Raw genomic sequence first — 22,259 nt, 5'->3', positions numbered from 1 at the left:
TAAGCAAGCAATTAGCATCGGTAATGAAGCTATATTTATCTGTGATTTGATTTGTTTAACATAAGTGTTCCCATATGGGCCAAATAAGAGAGGCTGTATTGGAAAGACTAAGGTGAACAAAGTCAAGGCACTTCAAAACTACAACGACAGAGCAAGAGGCTCTTCAAAAGCTGCCATATCCCTGACGGGCCCTCGTTCAGCAATAACGTCATGGCTCCAGTGTTTTGAATGAAGCTGTCACTTATGCTTTTCACCTCCTCCCTGCTGGCTCTGCTGGCTCTCTCCGCCCCAGCTGTCAGGTACGATGGAGTGATGCCATGCTGAACAGACCCCCACCACTCAGATAAACTGAAAAGCTGTATTTTTCAACATGTTTTGTGTGTGTGTGTTTAGAAGGGGACGTGTGGAGATGGCGGGGGGGTTGTTTGTGACGAATGCCTTTGCAGTGAGTCATAGCTCGGGTCATTACCATCTCGTCTGTGAAGCTGTTTCTAGAAGAATCCGTGAGCTTAACCCTGACCTTAGCCACGGCGGTCCCCCTCTTCTCACCACACTGGAACAATGCCAGCCCTCCATTGCCATTCGCAAAGCGCGTTCTAAGAAGTTGGCCTGTGAAAAGCACACTTTGTGCCATGTTTGGTGAAGGCCACAATGCTGTGCCTGGGACTTTGCCACCCTTGGGGGAGCTATCGTCCACCTGGCAGCCAAGCGGCAATGCTGGCTTTTCACTGGGGGGAGGATGAACTCTGTGAATGGTAAATTCCTCCTGACAAGCGTTACGTTCCGCAGAAAAACAGTGTGATGAGGTAATGTAGATCAAGAGCGCATACCTATAATTATGTAATTGCCTATTCACTAAGTAATGTTGGTAATTAAGGCCTCTGCAGAGACTCTTGAGCTGGATTTGATTTAGTACATGTTGCTTTTATTTGCTGCCTGAAACAAATTTGAGTTGGAAATGATAAACAATAGTTAAAGTTGAAGAAAAATAAATCATAAACACCTTTGTTAGTTACTGGGGATGTAAAAATGCACCTATTTGTCTTTCAAATACAATAATCTACACTAATTTCTTGCCAAATTCTCTGCTTTCAAAGATGAAACTCCAAAACAGATGTATTATTTTTGATATTTATTGTATAAAGTCATATGCAAAAGTTTGAACACCCCTATTCAAATAACATGTTTTGTTAAATGTCTAGATGGAAATAAGTTAACATATCCTCTACTTGGTATAAACTTAAATATGGCATTTTATGCTAATTTTATTGCACTATTGCCTTTGCTTTATTGTGTTTAACATATTGGAAAAAATAAAACATACAATATAAAATGCGTCATAAATTCTGTACAGCCCACATTTTATATTTAATTATTTTTTTCAGCTCAATGAAGAGTAAATAAAGAGTAATTCTCCATTATAATGTGCAGAAGTGTGCTCTCTGTAGAGGATGTGTTCACAAAACATGTAATCTGAACAGAAGTGCTCAAACATTTGCATACAATTGTACATACACTTTGTATTACCAATGTATTTTTAAAAAGAATTCAGAATCATACAAAGATAACTGACCAATCACAATCACAACCCATTCTAAACACTACTTCCTCTGTCAAGGAAAAGCTGCACAGAGTAAATCTGCAGTGAAAACGGTGCTGGGAGTTAATCAGTCAGAATTAGACATTAGCTAGGACAAGAAAAAAATTTTGCTAAGAAAATGTAATTCAGACAAACTTTGCTCTGATCGCCTAAATGGTGGTATAGTTTTCATGTAATTCCTAAAGCTGAGAAAGTTTTGGATTAAACTGTGTTGAAGACCACCCTCAAGTTCAACGTCAGAACTACTAACAAGCAGCTTAAGGTAAGCTTCAGGCTGCTGTATTTGATAATGTAACGGTTGAGGTGAGGAGGTGGGATGCAAATGCGAGTTTCAAATTAAAGTTAGAGTCCAGAAACTGAGTAGAAGTTTGAAAAACAGGCAAGTCCATGACGAAAACAAAGTCAAACTACAAGATGTACAAAACCAAGAGACAAGGAAACACCAACAGAGTAACATCCACAATGCAAGCCAGAGACTGAACAAACACAGGGGTATAAATACACTGAGGGAAAATAAGAAACACCTGGGACTAATGAGGGGTGGAGCATAGACAGGTGGAGCAGATAACAAGGGGGCAGGACCAGGGAGGAGACACAGAACAACAACAAAAGCACATGGTATAAGAAAACAAAGGCACATGGCTACAACAGAGGGGAAGAAACAGACACTCAGAAGGACAAAGGAAGAATCCGTGACAGATAACATTCACTTTATTATTATATCTAATGATAAACAACATTACAGAACAATGTTAAGATCAGCTAAGCCGGGGTTAGTCCTGATTCTCAGTATAGCCGAGTCTGTGCTGGTCGGCTCCAGTCTGCACATTTTAGCGCAGCCGTAGTCGACGCTTGGGAGAGTAAATCGAGTAGTGCGTGAGGGGCACAGACTCAGATTTTTTGCCTCCCAATCACGTTTCAGACCAGTTGGAGTATATAAAACATTTGATTTTTTCACCTTGAGCATAATCTATCAGTGTATACTGGTCAGCAACTCAATTTCAACTGACTCCTCCAACAGCCATTGAAAACTGAGAGGGTGGAAGGCAACTGAAGGCACAAAGATAAAGTAGACTAAACAGGATTTTTCAGTGCTTGCATTTGCAATTAAAACACTTTGTGTAAAGATAAATAATAATATGCTCACGTGTGCCATCATTTGTACTGTTTACAAATGATCCTATAAGCTCTAAGACTCAAGTACAAGACAATGAGTCCTTTCCAGCTTATAACCACGCCCCAACTAGCTCCAGTGTTAGTGTTAGCATGAGCTCACCTGAAGGGGCAGTTTCCGTAACACAAACCTCCTCTTTGTTAGATTTAAACCACCTGCTTTAATGCCCAGCAGCTACAAGATTTCCCTGGTTTCAGTAATGTAAACATGGCTTCCAAAATCTTTAAATTGCCCAACACTCATATTTTCTCTAACCTTACACATGTAGCAAAGCTAGTTTAGTTTGGAATAATAAAATGTTTTTAGGTGTACTCTGTGTGCTCCTGAATTTTTGAAGTTCAGAAGTTCAGTAGTACAAAGGAAAGTGCTGTGGATGCTATCAGGTGGCCTGAATGTTGGATAGATGTAAAAACGGTAACTAAGGAACTTGTTGGAATTGTGAATCAAATCAAATCTAATCAAATTACAGTGAAATTTGAAATTTCATGATGCATTGAAGCATTTCTATAAGAATCATTTTCAAATCAAATCGTGGTGAGGTCAGAGATTTACAGCCCTATTAGCAACAAGGTTACTAACTGAGGCACGGCTATATCTTTTAGGAGCAAGTTTTGGAGATGAACGTGGCAATAGTTAAAGGCAGACAGTAAATGACAGCTGAGTTAATAAGAGTGTTCTCCACTGCAGCTCTCAAATTTAATCTCACTTCAGCTAAAAAAGCCGTGAGCATGTGTGTTCCCTGACTGTGTGCGCACGTATATCAGCCTGTGTTTGTCCGTGCAACTGTGTGTGACATCCCATTTCACAAACTTTTTCAGCTTCAAAAATTTTGGTCACAATAAGTGCGCTGCCTGTGGCGCGCTATAATAAAGGATGTCATGAATTTGTAATGCAAGGATAAAATAGTCAGGAATTATTTATACATTAGAGAGACAGAGAGATGATGGTGCATTAAAAACTGAATTCCATTTAGCATGAGCATTAAGGAAATGCTAATATGCACGGCACCGTGTGCAGGACTGAGAATTACACATTTTCGCGGGCGGTCTGCTTCTGCTGATAAGGCTATTGTCTCTGTCGTATATGACAGATATCAGGTGTGACAACTAATTATGATCCATGAATATTAGAAACGAGGAGCGCATCACAGGACACTACCCAGTGTCCTCTGGGCACCTTCTAGCACCCGCTGCTTGTCATTATCAAGGCATATTCTCTGTTAGACAACTTAACAAAAAGACTGGTTAGGCAAAATCAGAATAAGCGTTAGACAAAAATGACACACGGCTTCTTTCAAACCTTTTTCCCCTTTCTCTGGCTATCCATCTGACATCAGTCAACTAACCGTGAAATAGTTGAACGAGATTGGAATAAAAATGGACTTCAATGGGCCAACAGAATGACTATTCACACACAGACATTCATCTCTAGTTGATGCTTAGAATAAAATTGCATTTAGGAGTGAATTTTCAGCTTTCTAAATCGCAGAGGTGGGAATCGCTAGAGGCCTCACAATACAATACCATCATGATACTATGATTATTGCTATATGGCAGGATTGCAGAATGACATATTGCTCTCTCTCTCTCTCTCTCAACACCCACACACACACACACACACACACACACATATATATATATATATATATATATATATATATAAATTTTGTTTTTCCAAGCAAACAACATTTGCATTTAGCAGATTCTTTTATTCAGAGCGACTTAAAATTGTTGTACATGAATGTCTGAATTGAACCATGTTCTCCAAAGTGCACAGTAACAGTGTTATTCACTATACTGTCCAATCTATCCTAGGCATAACACCTTTTGTCTGCGCCACCTTGTGGACTAAGAAAACAATACATTTTTTATTGGTAACAACAAGCCTTATACATGTTAACAGTATTAATAGCTAAATAATAAAATATTCATATTTAGGTCTCTGTGTATTAGTACTATAACACAAAGTATTGGAACAATGTTGTATTTATTTGCTCTGGGAACTCTGTTTGGGCTCTAACTCTTCTCAATTACACATAGAATTTTTTCCCACCAGAAAAAAACCTCAATCTCAACTGATCTAGAGAGCAGACTCTCATTTGCATAGCAATTTGCCCTGGGTCTGATTAAGGTGCATAAGCTCCACCCTGTTTCTGCCTGGAGTAGGGGGGCTATCCATCTAAGTGGTGGAGCTTCAAGGCTTCAATAGGCCGCCCTGGACACCGCCCTGCTTCGTCCTTTAACACAGTTCCCTATTCAGCCGGCCCGGTCCCCTGCATTCAGCACCGCCCTGACGGATGTGACAGGACTTCCAATGGCTCTGCCTCATTGTCCTGCAACACTGATCCCTACACAAGAGGGCGCAGATACGCACTCAAGCATGCCAAACACCCCCTACCCCCCCACCCACACACTCACGCTTCCCCATTCTAAGAGCCCCTCCAACACAAACACACACACATTACCTCTCTCCTCATTCCAGCACACCCCTCTACACTGGCCATAGCCAACGACTGCTCTGAAAAATGGAGTCAGTGTAGCGTGGAGATGCACGTCCTTTTAGCAGGACTGAATGAAGGGACTACATGGTATTGTGTGGAGCCGTGCGAGTGTGTGAACGTGAAGAGAGAAGGAGGAAATGGGTAATCATTTGAAGCTTCACAGCTGTGCTGAAAGCAAGCGTTTACTTTGGGCTTGAGTGAAATGAAAGGGATAGAGAGGGACAGAGAGAAAGAGAGAGAGAGGGACAGAGAGAGAGAGAGAGAAATAGCAACATCCCTATGTCCTGAACTGAAACCCTTTTCAACCTCCACTGCCATTCCCCCAGGTAAACAGACCAAGTGTTCTGCCTGATTTATTAGATTTTTACCACATCCCTCTGGAAAGATGTTTGCACTATAACACGTGAGATGCTTACTGTAATGTTCCTAGTCTTATTTATCGTTTTCACTCATGACAGACTTTGCTTCATGTATTTAAATACAATACTTACCCCTTTAATGACTGACAGGTCCAAACGTTTATTACACATTTTTGTAAGGAAGAACAACTCAGCAAGTTCACATTGTATTCCATGCAGTTACTGATTAAAAAGCCTCAAAGTGTAATAAGCCTGTGATCTTAAGGGGTTTAACACAACCCTATGCTACCCAATGTACGTTACTGCTATTCTCACAAATGTCCAGTTTCAAAAGCCTGAAATCTCACTGAAAATCTGTTTTTTTGTCACTCAAACCTAGAAATAAACAATAGAAAGTTTTAGATTTTTTTTAACGGTTATGACAATTAAAATGAAAAAGAAATTTTCAAGATGTTGCACTCTTGCTAGATCACTATTTAAATTTAAGCACATTTGTGACGTTGACAATGTTAAGGCCTTTGTACAAACAGGGTCAAATGTTTTTTTTGAGTCTAAGGCAATGTTCATGTTACCAGGCTAAAGTGGCACAAATCCGATTTTTGGATGTTACACAAATCTGATGTTTTCAGAACTGTGTGGACAGAACTCAGACCTGAGCCACTTTCACATGTGGTCCTAGATTGGATACATATCCAAATTGTGGCTGGCAGTAAATGGTGTAAAAGCAATGCATCTGAAACTTATTTCCCTTCGTCTTGCTCTAACAATAAACATCATGAGCTGATAGCTGTTCAGAGCAAATCATTTTGGCTGTGGAAGCTGGTTCTGCTGGTTAGTTTGTTGTTCAGGATGTATGTGGTTCATTCACGTGATGTCATTGATTAGGACGTGTGCATTCAGGTCATTTCAGGATGCAGGTTTCTTCACGTTAATGACAGATTTGAATCACTACATAAATGTGAACCGTTAATATCTGAGCAAAAAATCAGCATTGTGCAGTGAGGCTTGTAATGTGAATGTTGCCTTATTTCTTCCACTGAAGCATGTGTTCAGATTACTCACAGGTGGATTTGATCTCCTCATCTGAGGCTTTTGCCCAAACTAGTGTGGTCAGTGCCAGCTACACAGGGCACGTTGTCATTAAAGCAAAAGGGGGATACACAAAGTGCATGTAAATATTTCAAAGATTCTACTTTTCATTCAAATAAGGTCTGACTATTATTAGCAAACAATAAATAATTCCATAGTACATATACACATACCATTTGTATGCAAATTTAGAAATGTGTTATAAATGTTATTTTTTTTCAGGATTGTTAGTAAGCTCTTCTGTAAATAACAAAATGTTTGCTAACTAATGAATTAATTTACTGTAAGTTTTTAGTTACAAGCATGCTTCATAACACATTTCTGAGCTTGCTTACAGATGACAAGTTTCTATTTAACAGGGCTGGCTTATAGTTAATTGTTAATTGGCAGACCTTAAAATAGTGTTTACACTGTATCTGTAAAGCAAAACTAAAAGAAAGCACTTAGCTTCAGATCTAATCCCACATATAACTCAATGACATGTCAGTGTCTTGTCCACTTATATACTTAGTGATATGTTTTTTACACAATTTTTATTTTTGTATAACTTTTTTGGTTTCTCTCTCTGCAAGGCAATTTCTTTGTACTTGTACATTGTCAATGAAAGACACCAAACTGAACTGAACTGAACAGAATTAAAGGGAGAGTAAGACTGGAATAGAGAGGGAAACAGAAAGAGAGAGATCATGCCTGGGTAAAATTCTGTCTACACTTCCACATCAGGGTTGTAACAGTGTGACAGCATTACCCCACGGGGTCAAAAGCACATCATGCCTGGAAACCAGTGTGTATGTGTGTATGAGTGATGGCTTTAATTTGAGAAAGGCCCATGAGTGAGCACAAATGTCTCAGTGTACTGACAACCTCCTGAACAGTGAGCAATGTTACTTACTGCACTGTGGCTATACATTTCCTCAGACTAACAACTAGGAATCAAAGAATCCAGCCTTATTACACAGGCCAGACACAGCATTTAAGTTAAATATACTTGTTTGCATGGGCTGAAACAAATTTCCAATAAAAGTCTTGGAAAAACCAGTGGCCACCTCCCTGTCATCTTCTCCTCTTATAGTCTTTGACTCTTTCCCGTTTCTGGAGGCCAAATAATAACCACCCAGTGACAAAGACCACATCAATAATTAAATCTGCGCAAATTGCAGAGGGGAATTAATCACCAGTTGGCTGAATAAAATCAGTCCCGGCTCATCAGACTCGGAGGTCAGAGAGCTGAAATTTGGACCGCGGGCGACCGCTGGGTGAGAATATCAAACCACGGCCGTTTAATGCAGCTGCTTTTTCATTTTGATGGTCTGTCCAAATCGTGCTGCACCTCCTGCTCTCCCCTCCAGCTCAGAGATATGAGAGGAATCATTGGGCGCTGAGTGCCTACGTGATCCTATAAACCGTTACAAGATCACTCTAATAAGCGAGCACAGCAGCCATCGCACTCATGCTCCAATCCAATATTTTTAGCAGGATGCTGTTTGTGATTACAATGAAGTATATGGGAAAGCAGAGCACACATCAAACCAAAACAATACCAGAATAGAATCCAAACAACTCCCATACCCAAAGACTCCCGCTGCTATCATTGTGGTCTGAGACTTCCTGTGTTAATGGACACAGCTGAACAGGGCAGTCACCTTTTGACCACAGGGTCCTTTTGTCCATGCAGCTGTGACAATGTCTGTCAAATGCAGTGAAAGAAGGGCAACATTGCTGTATTTCCTATTGACTTAGAGCAAAAGTCTCTGCTTTGTCAATGGAAACATTCTGGCTTAAAGACCAGCAGTATAATTTGGCTATCAATCCCTGCCAGACTGACCAGTGATTTATCGTAGACGTTTAAAGGTGCTGAAGGAAAACTGGTGGAACTTCTTTGCTTCTGCTCACTTTGCATATTTGACTCATGGATGGTTCCGGAAATCCTTGAACAGAAGAGAGAATAATGGAAAAGTTCTAGCGGGCAATAGAAAACAAGTGGGTTGGAAATTTGATTTTTGATTTATATTGTGCAGTTGATTGCTAAAGTCCAGAGTAAAATAGCTTTCCAGAAATGTGTCAGCTTTCACAGCCCCAAACCAACCACACTCCATAATCTGGCTCTTGGGGGAATGAAGAGAAGAATAAAGGTGTAGAAGATCAGAGGAAATTCACCTGTCTATGTACAGGACACAAGAATCAGAAATAACCGTTCTTAAAGGAGAAATTAAAAAAATTCTGCATAATTAAATGGTTAAGATATAAACTAAGTCATCTGGAGTGGTTTAAAGTGAAATGAACAGCTCTGGAGAAATGTAGAGTTAGAATCGTTCACAGTGGTGGTGACAGGAACTAGATGACTAAAGAGTTTAACGTACCTAAAAAGTCCTCACAGAAAGTTATTACAATAAATGGGTATGAATATCCTCCCTGATGCCTGATACATTGTTATACAGTAGTTTTGCGATAAACTGCTGACCTAAAATGTATTTTTAAGATCCATTTATGGCGGAGAGGTACACGCAGGGTGTCGTAAAGCAAAATGGTCCCCAAAAGAAAACACTTTTCCAGATTTTCCATTTTCCCCATTATCAACATTATATATAAAAACTTAGGGGAGACATGTAGGTTCACTGGTCGTTTTAGATAGTTAAAAAAAAACGTGTTGTAGATGTTGGGACCCCTGGGTCCTATCACTATCACTAAGAAATCAGAGTCAGTACGTTTCTCTATAACCATTTCACATCAAAACAAGTCTGAATGACTTTGTTTACATCTCAACCACTTAATTATGCAGAAATTTAACACAAACCAGAACATGCTCTCTTTTTAATGCCATTAAAATAGTTAAAAACCCCTAAATGCCATTAAAAACCCCTAAAATAGTCAGGATTTTATTACAAAGCTCTATAATAACTGAGCCAGTTTGCACTGAAGTTCCTGTAATAAGCGAATAGTAAGCCTTAGTATGTAATTAGCCTGAGATTTTAAGGGTTTAAAAAAAATAAAGTGACTAAGCAGAGTGCTAACTGCTATGCCTAAGACAGTGTGAGCTCACAGATGCTGTCAGTACTGGAATATAGACATATTAAATTCATATTGTGGGATATGATTATAATGTAGCTCACATTGTTCATTATGGCTAACACACAAACATATTTTTAGAGTAAAAATGTCAGGCAATGCAGTAAGTTGAAAAAAAAAAATAGAATTTAAGCAAACATCTACAGATACTTGGTCACGTAGGTTTCTTATCTCTTTCAGACACTGTAGTGCCAGATAAAGCCTTTTGCTTGTTTCTAGTGGAAACAGGACACATTCTGCCCAGTAAAGCATGCATCCTGTACATACAAGCTTAAATGCACAGTGTACACGCACCACTGTACATGGAAAAACAAAAAATGTGTTTCTTTCCCTCATAAGAAATTGAGGTAGGATGAGCAGATATACTGATTATTTATTCTGTTCCGTTTGCAGAAGTTTGAACATTCGGCAGCACCCAGTTTTGCATGAATTTTCTCCACCTGTTAAATCAGCAGTAATTAGCAGCAGTGTCCTTACCCAATTGTGCCAAATATTTTCCCAGTGATTTTATGCACATTATTGCACTAGCAGTGACCCATTTAAATGAGTTCAACGGTTATTTTCTCTAAATGTGTTTGTTTTTTAAAATGTTTTTAAAAAGAAAATTGCATCTGAATACCTGCCAACTTTGGTTGCTGGTAGTAACTTGTAAAGTACTGTTAATTACAATAGTCAGGAGAAACAATTGTTCCACTTGCTTATTTTTTGAAGGTGCATACAGTATTAGGAAAACATCAGGTAACTGTTCTTAAAGGAGAATTCCAAAATTTCTAAACAATTAAATGGTTAAGATATAAACAAAGTCATCTGGAGTGGTTTGATTTGAAATGAACAGCTCTGGAGAGATGTAGAGTTAGAACTGTTCACATTGGTGGTGATAGTAACTGGATGGCTAAAGAGTTTAATGCCTCTAAAAAGTCCTCACAGAAAGTCATTACACCAAATGGGTATGAAAACGTTAATTAACTAATCTAATGACAAAAAAGTATTTAAAATGTTAAAAAACTAAACTATGTTCTATTTTAGATTCTTCAAAGTAGCCCTCCTTTGCCTTGACACACTTTTACACACTCTTGGCATTCTCGCAATTAGTGTCTTGTTAAGTAGGTATAAAGTACCAAACGTTACTTAAAAAAAAGAAAACAGAGTAAGACATTTTTTGAGGGAAACCTACATATTCTCATTAGCCATTTTATCAGATACACGTACCATATTGGTGCACAGTTCCTGAATCAATGAACCCATCTGTTGCTGCACAATATCATTCACATGCAAAGAACCATTTGCATGCATAAATAGTTCTTTGCATGGTCAAATGGTTCTTCCTTGAGATGGAAAACCAGTTGTTTCTGGTTGTTTAAGGTATCCTGGTTCTATATAGCACCAAAACAGGTTCCATTCATGTTATGAAGAACCCTACAAAGAACCATTTTTTAACTAAGAGTGAAGAGATATCCATTTTATATCAATAAGTCAATAAGTCAATATTTATTAGCACCACTGTCACTGTCATTTATTAGCACTCTGTTACTGAAATTTTCTCTGTTTGCATGATTACACCTGAGTACACCTGCCTTCAAGATATCTAAAACCTGTTCACTCACATTTGTTATCTGCTCTAATTATAATGACATGGCAACCAAACTGTGAAGAACAGACCTCTCTCAACCCCACTCAGATACATGCACTGTCTGAAGTGTCATCATAAATAGGAGTACAGAGTGGGCTGTCCAGACATGAAAGTGCTGCTGAAGATGGAGACACGTCGGAGCTATGAGAGTAGATGAGAGATATAGGAGAGAGGTGATGGTTTAAGACAGTTAGAGAGAAGTTCCACAAGCCTGTCTGCCCTTGCATGCCCTGGCTGTTTACATCCCAGTCTTGTTAAGCCGGCGGTCTTATCTCCTACAGGCCTCTCCACACACCGAGCAGGACCTTTCTGTCTCCTCTTCATCTTCATGCACAACTTCTCTCCTTTGAGACACTGAGGTCAGGCATCTCATCCATTTCCAGAAGACCCAGTGACAGCTCACATCTAGCCAAGTTACATGCCAAGATACTCTTCCACACCAGACATTGGTGGTAGAAATCAGCTTAAATCTCTGGCTCAAAGGGCACGTAAGTGGTGCTTACCATGGCAGGCAAATCACTGCAGGTGGACAGATTGTTCCCCTTGATTTTACACGTACATTCAGAACATTCAGAAAAGGACTGAGTTCAACATATTCAATCAGCCACGGCCCAGTAGCACATTAAAGTCAGCTAGGCATCAATCGCAGGGAAAAACAGTTTGTAAACAATACTGCCCACAAGGACAGTCTATGATTATCTCCTCCTTCTGAACAGAACCATTATTCTAATGTCACACACTGGCGGATATGAAGAATTGCAAAACATGCTGAACACTGAAACTTACAGCAAGCTCTCAGCAGACTCTTCCTGGAGGAGGAGCATTTCTCTCCAATTCAGGCAGAGTCTATCTATGCTAATCCGTACGCATTTGGTCCATTTGCACACATGCCTCCTAGAGGGGGAGGATCAATAGAGGAGGAAAGCAGATGAAGGGAGGGCTGCACACATTTTTTCCTTTTAGCGCTGCTGTAATGAGTCTTGGTTGCAGTGCAGGGGAGCGCCCAGCAGGAGCTACAGGAACAGCATGTGGGTGGGACTCAATCAGAGCGCCCCATGACTCCCCAGCGTGCCAGCCAGCCCAGCGAGGAGAACTGCTCTGCCAGCGTCCTCACATCTTCCTCATTCATGCCATCCCAACGTAGAGAACCCATCAGGCAGACTGGCCCACTTGAGGAGGAAGCTGTGAAAACGTAATGTTTCCGCTGCATGTTCTCTGAACACTGGGGGAATGGCACGCATTGAGTAGACCTGGTGCATTGATCTCATCACCAACAGTTTCTTTTCAGCTATCTTCAGTTCGTTTTTGAAGGCTAGAGCTTGTTTGATATTTTTTTTTAATCCTTTTTTTATTTATTCTTTTTTTTGTTATGTTGATACTTCAAAACTCTTATCGTCTTTCATTTTTCATACTACACATGTGCAAATTACATATTTAATAATTTCATAGTAAGTTACAAAATCAATTACATTTACATTCAGACAAAAAGGATTTTTTCTTTCCATAAGCAAGACTGTATGCACAATAATGTAATCAAATCCAAATAAAAATGTTCTCTTTTACTTGCAAACATAACTGTGGTGTGGATTGAAAGTTTGTAAATTGCACTTCCACCACTGTTCTTCTACTTGAACTTCTACCTCAAGTGATAAATCATCTGGTAATGCTTTACATTAGAGGTCGCAAAGTAATTATGTTGCTAATAAGAGTAATAAGAGTATCCATTACAGTGATATAAGCTAACTATGCCTTAAGCATTAGTTATTACTTAGTAACTAATAGGTAATAGTAACTTAATTCACAATAGATTTAATTACTGAACAAAAAAGTAATTAACACATTTAATTAATTAACAAGTTTATTAAATAATAACAAGTAATTAACAAGACATTAACAAATTACCAAATAAGGACTAGTAAGTTCTAATGTTACTTGTTTGTATGAGTAAATACACTTATCAGTTCCCTTGGAGTGTAATAAGCAGCAATAATTACACAGTTAATGACTAAATAAGCTATGAACTAATGGCAAACAAGTCAACAGTGTACTCAATCACTAATTGCTACATAAGTTAACCAGTTTATAACAAGTAATAACACTTGATGATCAGTTAACTAATTATCAACAATGGTTAATCAGTGACTGAATAACAGCCTGAATAACAATGTGACCCTTAATGTTCACAGGTGTTAACTAAATATCCTTTAGCTATTGTTAGCTATTGTCTATTTTATTTACTATTATTCAGCTCTATTTACATTATGCTAACATATATGTCTGCTTTAATAAGCACTGAGCTGCATCACTGTATAAATCACATGAAAAGTGCCATATAAGATACTATTATATTGTTATTGTCTTTTGATAACTTCTCTTGAGCTGTTACTTGGGTTTTTAATCTGTCAGTGTGCATGTGTCTCACTGCTCTGATGAGATGCAAGAACAATGAAGATGAATTTCCTGATGAAGAAAATAGCCTCACAACTGCTTAATGTATACACAGGTGCATATGGCACCTCAGGGTCAGTGAAAGCACTTAGGCTGGCTGAAAAACGATGGCTCGTTTTGGGCAGAGTTCCTGGCCACAGTAATCCCCCACTTCCATACTTTTACTTAAATGGAAACAGCAGGCATTCTGGTGGGGTCAGCTTTCTCAATGGCCCAGGCGTGCATTCAGAGTGAAGGCATCAGCACTTCTCACCTCATCCAGCTCGGTAAAAGTTGAAAAGGCTCCCCTTTGGCCCTGCAGCCCTGCTGCCAAAGCCTGCATGTTTGGCACTAAGACATGCATTTCAGAGATGAGCTGGCTGCAGCTCAGCTCCATTCCACTCCTGGCACACAAATGCACAATAACACTAATGGTGTGAGGGAAGGGATGAAGGTAGGGAAGGGGTGATACCTCACTGGGAGAAAGAAGAAAAGGCTCAGGAGGACACACGTAGGGCAGGCAGAGTGGACACGGTGATAAATGACTATGAAAATGCATTGTGCTGTTTTGAGCGATGCTCTTTCACTCTCAATGACAAAACAAAAGAAAGAAAGGATATTTGCCCTTAAAAGTATCGCTATCAAGGTGTTACAGTTCTACAAGCTGTGAAGTTCAGGGAGACTGAGATGTTTGACACAGCCCCACAAGCTCTCTTTCTCTTCCTTTCGCAGCTGTTTAGGCATTCTGTCGGGCACAGACTTTCTCCTTCAGCTGCTGGCGCGGGTATCTGCTCATCGATTTGGACCCTGGCACTGCTCGTGACGCTCCAGTTAGTTCAAATGAAGAAAGATCCGTCTTGTTTATTCCCAGCTTTGGGTCACCCATGGGAATTGGACTGAGCTATACGGGCTGAGGTGAAATGGAACAAAATGAAATTGCAGCTAACTTTCTCCTTTGGGACATTTTAGTGACAGTATGGGAGTCAGCTAGCAGGAGCAATACTGAAAGCTGAGAGGTTAGCCACTTCACAAAATCTAAGGAAGTCACTGAAACAACATAGACACAAGGCTTGGATGAATCTTTCTCTGACAACAAACCTGTATGCCTCCAGCTAGGGACCAGTCATTCAGAACTATTCTAGTTATATTACACTGGAGACAATGTGTCCCTAGAATACATAGCCACAATATAGCAAAACAACACAGCATTAGATTTCATTCAACTGCCCCATGCCAGTGTTTAATGCAACAATAAACCACAGCCAAATGCACCCTGCACGGGTGGGGCAACCACAGCCAGCTCATCTCACATCTTCATCCAGCCTTCAGGCAGCCCTGGGTGACCTTGCAGAAACGGGAGTTCTAAAATGCCAAGCCCAAGTCAAAATATGATAGCTGCTTAAAAAGATGCCCAATCAGTCTCTGTGCTGGACACTGTTGTCTCCTCTGAAGCCTTTCCAGATGAGTTTGGGAACTGAACCCACTCTCAGAATCAATAACCGCAAGCCAACACTTCCTGGCTGCCAAAAGTCTTATTGAGAGGACAAGCCTGCCACAGCGAAAAACGTCAGTGCTTTCGATCAGCCACAGCCCTGATATAGCTTTGTGCTTACCTGTATTAGTGATATGTTGCTTAGGTTCAGGCGGAAGAGGTAGTTTCTGCAGAGCAATTGGAGAAAGGATAAAGGTTAGATGGTAAGCAGTAGTAGGCTTATAAAAATATAGCAGTTAAATCTTTAAACTACCAACAGATCTACAGGGCAGGGAAGGACCCCCAAACTGGGTCCTGTCTCACAAAGCATGTTCAACTTAGACAGGGTTCCTGACTGAGCTAGAATCTAAAAAAATGGAAATGCAGTTACTTAGTTTTAAGACAATGGTTAAAGAGCCTACATTCTACATTTGTCTTAAATGCTATTTATTTATTTATTTCCCCCCAGGGCCCACTTATGAGATTTGCTGACATGTAGGTTTATGTGCCAAAAATAGTTATAGTGCATTTTTACATGACCATTTTCCAACCTTTCTTCATCCCTTATGATTAAACAGCCAATTTTTGTTATTGTGCCTTTAACATATATATATATATATATATATATATATATATATGCAAATGATCTCTGTTTTGACTGACTAACTATTGTACCTCATTCAAATAGCAGTCTGAGATGAAACACTCCATATCAGAGGTAAACTGCTGTAGGCAGAATTGGCTGACATTTGAAATGTGTTGGTTTTTGGGACATCACAAAAACAACAAATTCAAAACAGGCTGCTTGTACAGCTTGGTTTTCATACATGGACTAGGGAGTATATTTTTAAAACTCTAACTTTGGTTATTTACTGCATCATACTGTTTTATTTTTTTAAAAAGCTAGGAAAATTTCCATGATATAAGCCTTTAACAAATTTCTCTCACAAAATACAAATCACATGAAACAGGAGGAGTCAAGTCAAGAAGGAAAAAGAAATCACATTATTTAAATATATAGAAAGTAAAACATTTATTATGGTAACAGCAATGTTGTCACCACTGTCACCTTGTTAAAGCTTATGTGACTGATGGCACAAACATCACATAGAAAAAGAACAGTGACCCAAAAAGGACCGGAGAGGTCCACGTCTGTCAGAAGGCTGTCCTTGATTGGTAAGAGGCTCAGCCCTGATGGCCCCAAGAGTTAATTATCCTGAACTTAACCTGCCCTGAGGCAGGCAAGGAGTGCAGCATAACTTGCCATGGTGATGTGGCCCAATAAAATATTATCTACTTTCACGAGACAGGATCAGATCAAACTAGGCTTGAAGTTAGCTGACTAAGCAAGAAATCCTGTTTTAAGACAGCCCCTAATCTAATTTAAGGACAAAAAAACTAAACAATTAAAGGTCTTTATTGGTTGATTTGGCACAGTACTTATTCAGTATTCAGTACTGGGTACTGACAATGTAGAAGTGAGTACCTTGCTCCTACTATCAGTTCATTCCTGGTGAGGTCAAGTGTGAGCTGGGAGTAGTCTCGTACACCAGGGTGGGAGAAAGTGGAGATCCACGGGCTGAGTGCTGAAGAAGAGAACAAACCAAATAAACGTTACCACAGTAAAGAAATGGCTTTCCTTCAGTAACTGGATTAAATTGAAATTACTGCATGTGTTATACAGACATTATATACATACATACATCATCTAAACCGCTTATCCTTCTGGGTCGCAGTGGGGTGCTGGAGCCTATAGACATTATATAATACATTTAAAAGAAAAAGCATGCTCAGATTGTTCAATTAATTATTTTCTTGAGAATTTAAAGGAAAACATGCTCCCCTGGAATCTCCAGCAGCTCAGTTTTGGAAACTTGTCACTCAGGTGATAAGAATGCTGAAGGTGCACTTAGTCAGTACTGCAGGAATCTACAGCTAATGAGTGTGATTTGAGTTTGTACAAGTAGTTCTTAAAACTGAAGCTAAATCAGGCCTTGGCACAGGGTTCAACTTTAACTGGGAATCATGAGGGAGACCCAGCAGAGAAGTACAATTCCGGCTGGGCCACATCATGGGTGCTGATCCTAATTTAACATGACACTCAGTCAAAACTCCACTTTCCAGGAAGCGCAACACATAAAAGCGCTGTTTGACACCAGCTTCTAGAAATCAAAACAATTTGCCCTGGCAGATACTCGGCGCACCCGTCGTGTCTTTTTGAAACGGGAATAAAATGACACAGAAAGAGCATTATGTAAAAATAAAACCATTTGATCTTTCGGTGACCTTAATGTGGCTTACTAAATGGGATTTCACTGTGAGCGGGAACTAATACGAAAGGAGATTTGTTATCTTTCAAGTAAGAACAAGATATCACAGCAGCTCACTGGATCTGACATAAGTGTAGTGAGAAATTGCTCTGAAATATTACCTAGCTTTTTCCTGATTCTTAATCCCTTCTTTTTCCCTAATCATCTGATTGGATTGAAAGTTCTTCCTTTGAATTTAGAATGATTATCTATTTTACATTCCCTACAAAACCATCAGTTTTGTTACGCAGAGTTAGGCAGAATTAGGCCATTAAATACAATTTCACTCATGTTCCCGATTGCCTGGAAAAACTCTTATGCAATGAAGCAGTGATATCGTCACGTAACACGTTTTTCTAATAAGCCCTTGTGTGATGCACATCTGACTCAACCTTTGAAGACACTAAACAAATGCAGCTGCATGTGTACAGGCCAGAACTGTGGTCAACCTGCCTCTCAACCAAAACATGTCAAATAAAACTACTCAACACAGTCTGCATCTGTCTAGGGAGACTAAGTCATCCAGATGTTTGGGTCAACTAAAACAATCCGTCTGTCACACGGGAACACAAATCTGAACGATGCAAGACTTCCTAGAATTCTGAGGCAAGACTACTGGGAGACGTGAAAATCACATCATTCCTTCCCGCTACCACACTAACAGGTAGCATTAAAGGATATGCGTAAGATTAACTGGGACAATATGGACACCAAAATTCAAGGCACCTTTTATAGAGGCCTATTAGAGAAGAGTCTTGTGCACTCTGAGGAGTTTGTGCTACTCCTTGTCCACATCAGCGAGTTTTAAAAGGGAAAAACCCAGCAGGAATCCCATTCAGGTTTAGTAACCATAGCCTTAAACATGTCCGACAGCAAGATGCTCTGGACTATCTTGACTATACCACAACCATTAGTGGTTATATCCAAGACACTGGCCTTTGACAGAAGGACAGTTGATCTGTTGATCCATAAAAGGTCCAAAGAATTTGGTAGTCAGTCACTCTCCTCCAAGACTCCTAGATTAGATTCAGATATTGGGAAGTAGTGAAAATTAACATTAAGGAGGTAACTGATCCAAAAAAAACAAAAAAAAAAACAAGCCTGCCACAGCTACCATGTGCCTAAACTCACTGCCCATTTTATGAAGTACACCTACTTACACACACATCAAAGGTTTAATCATAGCCAAAGGTTTAATTTAAGCCTATTATTTACTCATTCTAGAATAAAAGTGAAGAAATTAAACTATAATCACATATGTAATTCTGCAGTAACCATAACCATTTTCAGTTCTTAAAAGTAGCTAGTTTGTGCCTTGATATTAACTTCATGCATTCTTGGTGTTTTCTAAAGCAGCTTCATTAGACTTTTTTATTGATTTTCCAAGAGGCTTGAAGATGCTCCACATAATGCTGAGACCAAAATGATAACTAATAAAATGGGACACTCTGGAGCAGCTGCACATGAGCCTAAGGCAACCATGCGCAATGCCAAGTGTCAGCTAGAGGGGTACAATGCTCCCCAACACTGGCATGTGAAGCAGTGGAACTGCATTCATGGAAGTAAATGAGTATCACTGAATCCCTTTAAGAGATGAGCTGGAATGCTGTTTGTGATCCAGAGCTTACCATCCAACGTTAGTATCTGACCTAACCAATGCTCTTTTGAATGCAATCAAATTCTTGCAGTGTTCCAACATCTAGTGTAAAGCCTTCCCAGAAGAGTAGAGGCAGTTATTGCAGCAAATGGGTGCAAACTCCCTATAAATACCATTGATTTTGGAAGAAACGAGAATGGTCCAACTCAGTATGTACATGTCCAGTATATAAGTATAATCTGATTAGGTGGTATGCTCTTCTCGACCAGAGTATATAGTAAAGTTCCGTGCAATCATAGCTTTTTACTGTAGAGGTGAATGATGGACAGATGCTCTTTAGTAGACCTGAAGAAGTGTTTTACAGCTTAAAAATCACTGCATCCTGTAAATGAAGCCTGTGGAATCCCAGATGGCTGCGGCTAGAAGAGTGTTGATACAGGAAAGTGCGTTTCTCCCATGTGTCCCGGAGCAGAAGAGCGCATCCTTCACTCACTCACGCTGTCCGGAGGAGCATAACATGTATGCTCCGAGAAACAGAGCGAAGAGGAGAAGGGATGACACATAGCGCTGGCTCTGCACACCGTATGAGTGAAATGATAACCTTTGAGTCACCCGCGTGCACCGCAGTGTTATACCCCACTGAGGAGAAAGCTGAAGTGTTTAACAGCACACAGGAGAGCATGCGGGAGCCAAAAGAGGCAATTCCAGAAAAGACTCATCACATATCCAGTAAACAAAACTGCCTTAGCCAGAAAAAGTTGGACAATCTGAGAGCCAAGACACGTTTTCACATACGGCTGTATATACAAATCTCCTTAACACAAAATTCCTTTATTAATAAATACTTTAAAAGAATGAACAAAAACACTAAAGGCTTACTACAAAAGACATTTATCCATTCACTTACTCATGCCTTTCTATGCAAGGCTGGCTCCTTCACCTCATAAAATCTATCCAGCACCAGGCAGTCCATCCACAATAAAGAGGGATAAATATGAAAGCCTGTTTGTTCCCAGAGGGCCTACAGTCCAGATCTTAGAGTTGATGGACGATTATTGCTTTTTTTCTGCCAATCCACGGTGTGGGAGATTAATGCATTAGCCACCAGATCTAGAGGATGAGAACAGGCTCAGCAGTCTGCCTCGCACACTCTAAAGGGGACATAAATCATAACCTTTATCACCCAGTTACGCAGAATTAAAACAGACTTCCTCTTTACTTTAGACACACACACAAAAAGACAAGGTGGTTCTGCCCACACCACAGAGAACTCAGCTATCGCTTAAATGTTTTGTTTTTTTTCCATCAGCAAATGGACACAAGGAATGTTTATAAATGAATATGTGGAAAGATGAAGTGGATAACTTTCTAATGAGTCAAAATCTGATATAATCTGAATATAATATTGTATATAAACCAGCCAAAGTAAGCCTGGTCACCTTTTTATACTAAGCACCAAATATGTAATCCCTAAAGGAGGGCATTGAATATTAAACAATGCACAATGCACTGCGCAAATACACCACACAACCGTTGGAACCCTCCCTAGCCCACTGCAATAAAAATGCACTGATGTAGAGCCTAATAACAACAGACATAGTATTTAGCTTCTTAGGAGTAAAGTTAGCTCTGTAACTTCTGCATTGACCATCTATTGGGGGAAAAATGTATATGTGCTCCAAAGCACTTGTGGTTTTTCAAAAGTTCCAAAAAACCCACACTGAATTTACACAATTCAGGTGTGTATATCAGTATGTAACTGTTTTGATCAGTGCTCACCATCAAAATAACAAACAAACTGGTTCACTCTGAGCAGAAACAGTATTTTAACATATCTTTTGCTTTTGACGATGAATGAAAGTAGACATTTGCTATTTTGACATAATCTATTTAAGCTATTTAAAAAAGAGCTTTGTATCAAGCTCACAGACCACACAGACCACCCACAGACAACAATGACAGACACTTTTTTAAAGAAGCTTACTCCTTTATTTGTTTTTGGCTTTAGAAATAGGCAGAAAACAAAGCACGCTGTCGAAGGTCCCCCACATTGTTTATCCCTGTAGCATTTACAGGTCCCCCATATGATTTACCTTTTTTTCTGGAGCTTCAAACTGACTATATTCACTAACACTAAGCCTATCACAATTATTACAGTCACCTAATCGCAATTATTGAAGCTGACCACAATTATTTTACACAGTTATCTTTCACCATTATATGTTTATATGACATCAAACACAACATAAATTGGGTATGCTACCTTGAAGCAAATGCATGTAAATAAAAGAAAGCAGAAAACACATTTATTGAGACGTCATGGGTCTTACAAAAACAACAACTAAGTTCTAACTTAGTTACTGGTTTGGTGCTGTAACCGTTTTAGGGGGCAGCAGCGTGTAATGTTCGTTTATTTGCGCTCAAGCTAAGACTGCTATCAGAAAGCAAGATAGCTAACTAACCAATCCGGCCACTTTAGGCTTGTGCTTTAATAGTTGCATACAATGAATAAAAAGACAATTCAGTTGTTAATTGGAATTATTTATAAGGCAATTAACTGTCAGCTCAAACTTCATGATCTTAACAGGCCTAGCTGGAGTTTTTATAAAGCAACTCTGTCAAGATAAATGTTAACTAATGTAATTGTCTGTGCATGTGTTGTTTCCTTAATTTCTTCAGTTACATCCAATACGCCTTCAGTCAGAAGCTGCAGCTGTGATGTCCGACGCCATGGGCGTTCATCTCACACTTCCTCCTCCTCCTCCTCCTCCTTCCTTCCAAATAATGACTCTTTATTGCTTCTGTGTATTCTGTGTCTGTCTCAAGCTGTGAAATTCTTCTTTTCTGCTTTTTTTAGGTCCCACTGCATGCTACAGCCTATGGCACAACTGCTTGTTTGTAAACAAAGCACTTGTGCTAAAACAGACATATTATGTCTGCTGACCTCAGTTCAGTTAGAGTGGTGCCAGAAATTGGACCTGCAGGACTGGGAATTTTAGAAAATGCCCATATTTTTTCTATGATTCAAGCAGGTCAT

General features: G+C 39.6%; 1 protein-coding gene across 2 annotated transcripts in view; it reads right to left on the bottom strand.

Annotated features, from left to right (window-relative positions):
* Positions 1 to 22,259, bottom strand: part of sema5ba (sema domain, seven thrombospondin repeats (type 1 and type 1-like), transmembrane domain (TM) and short cytoplasmic domain, (semaphorin) 5Ba) — a 164,338-nt gene that overhangs the window by 61,080 nt on the left and 80,999 nt on the right. For both annotated transcript variants that reach the window (XM_036593353.1, XM_036593436.1), the window contains exons 4-5: positions 16,803 to 16,902; positions 15,459 to 15,504 (exon numbers count right to left, since the gene is read on the bottom strand). In XM_036593353.1, coding sequence (XP_036449246.1) covers positions 15,459 to 15,504; positions 16,803 to 16,902 — 146 coding nt within the window. The remainder of the gene's footprint in view (positions 1 to 15,458; positions 15,505 to 16,802; positions 16,903 to 22,259) is intronic.

This window comes from Colossoma macropomum, unplaced genomic scaffold, assembly GCF_904425465.1.
Source record: "Colossoma macropomum unplaced genomic scaffold, Colossoma_macropomum, whole genome shotgun sequence".
NCBI lineage: Eukaryota > Metazoa > Chordata > Actinopteri > Characiformes > Serrasalmidae > Colossoma > Colossoma macropomum.
This window is presented reverse-complemented; position numbering and strand designations above follow the sequence as displayed.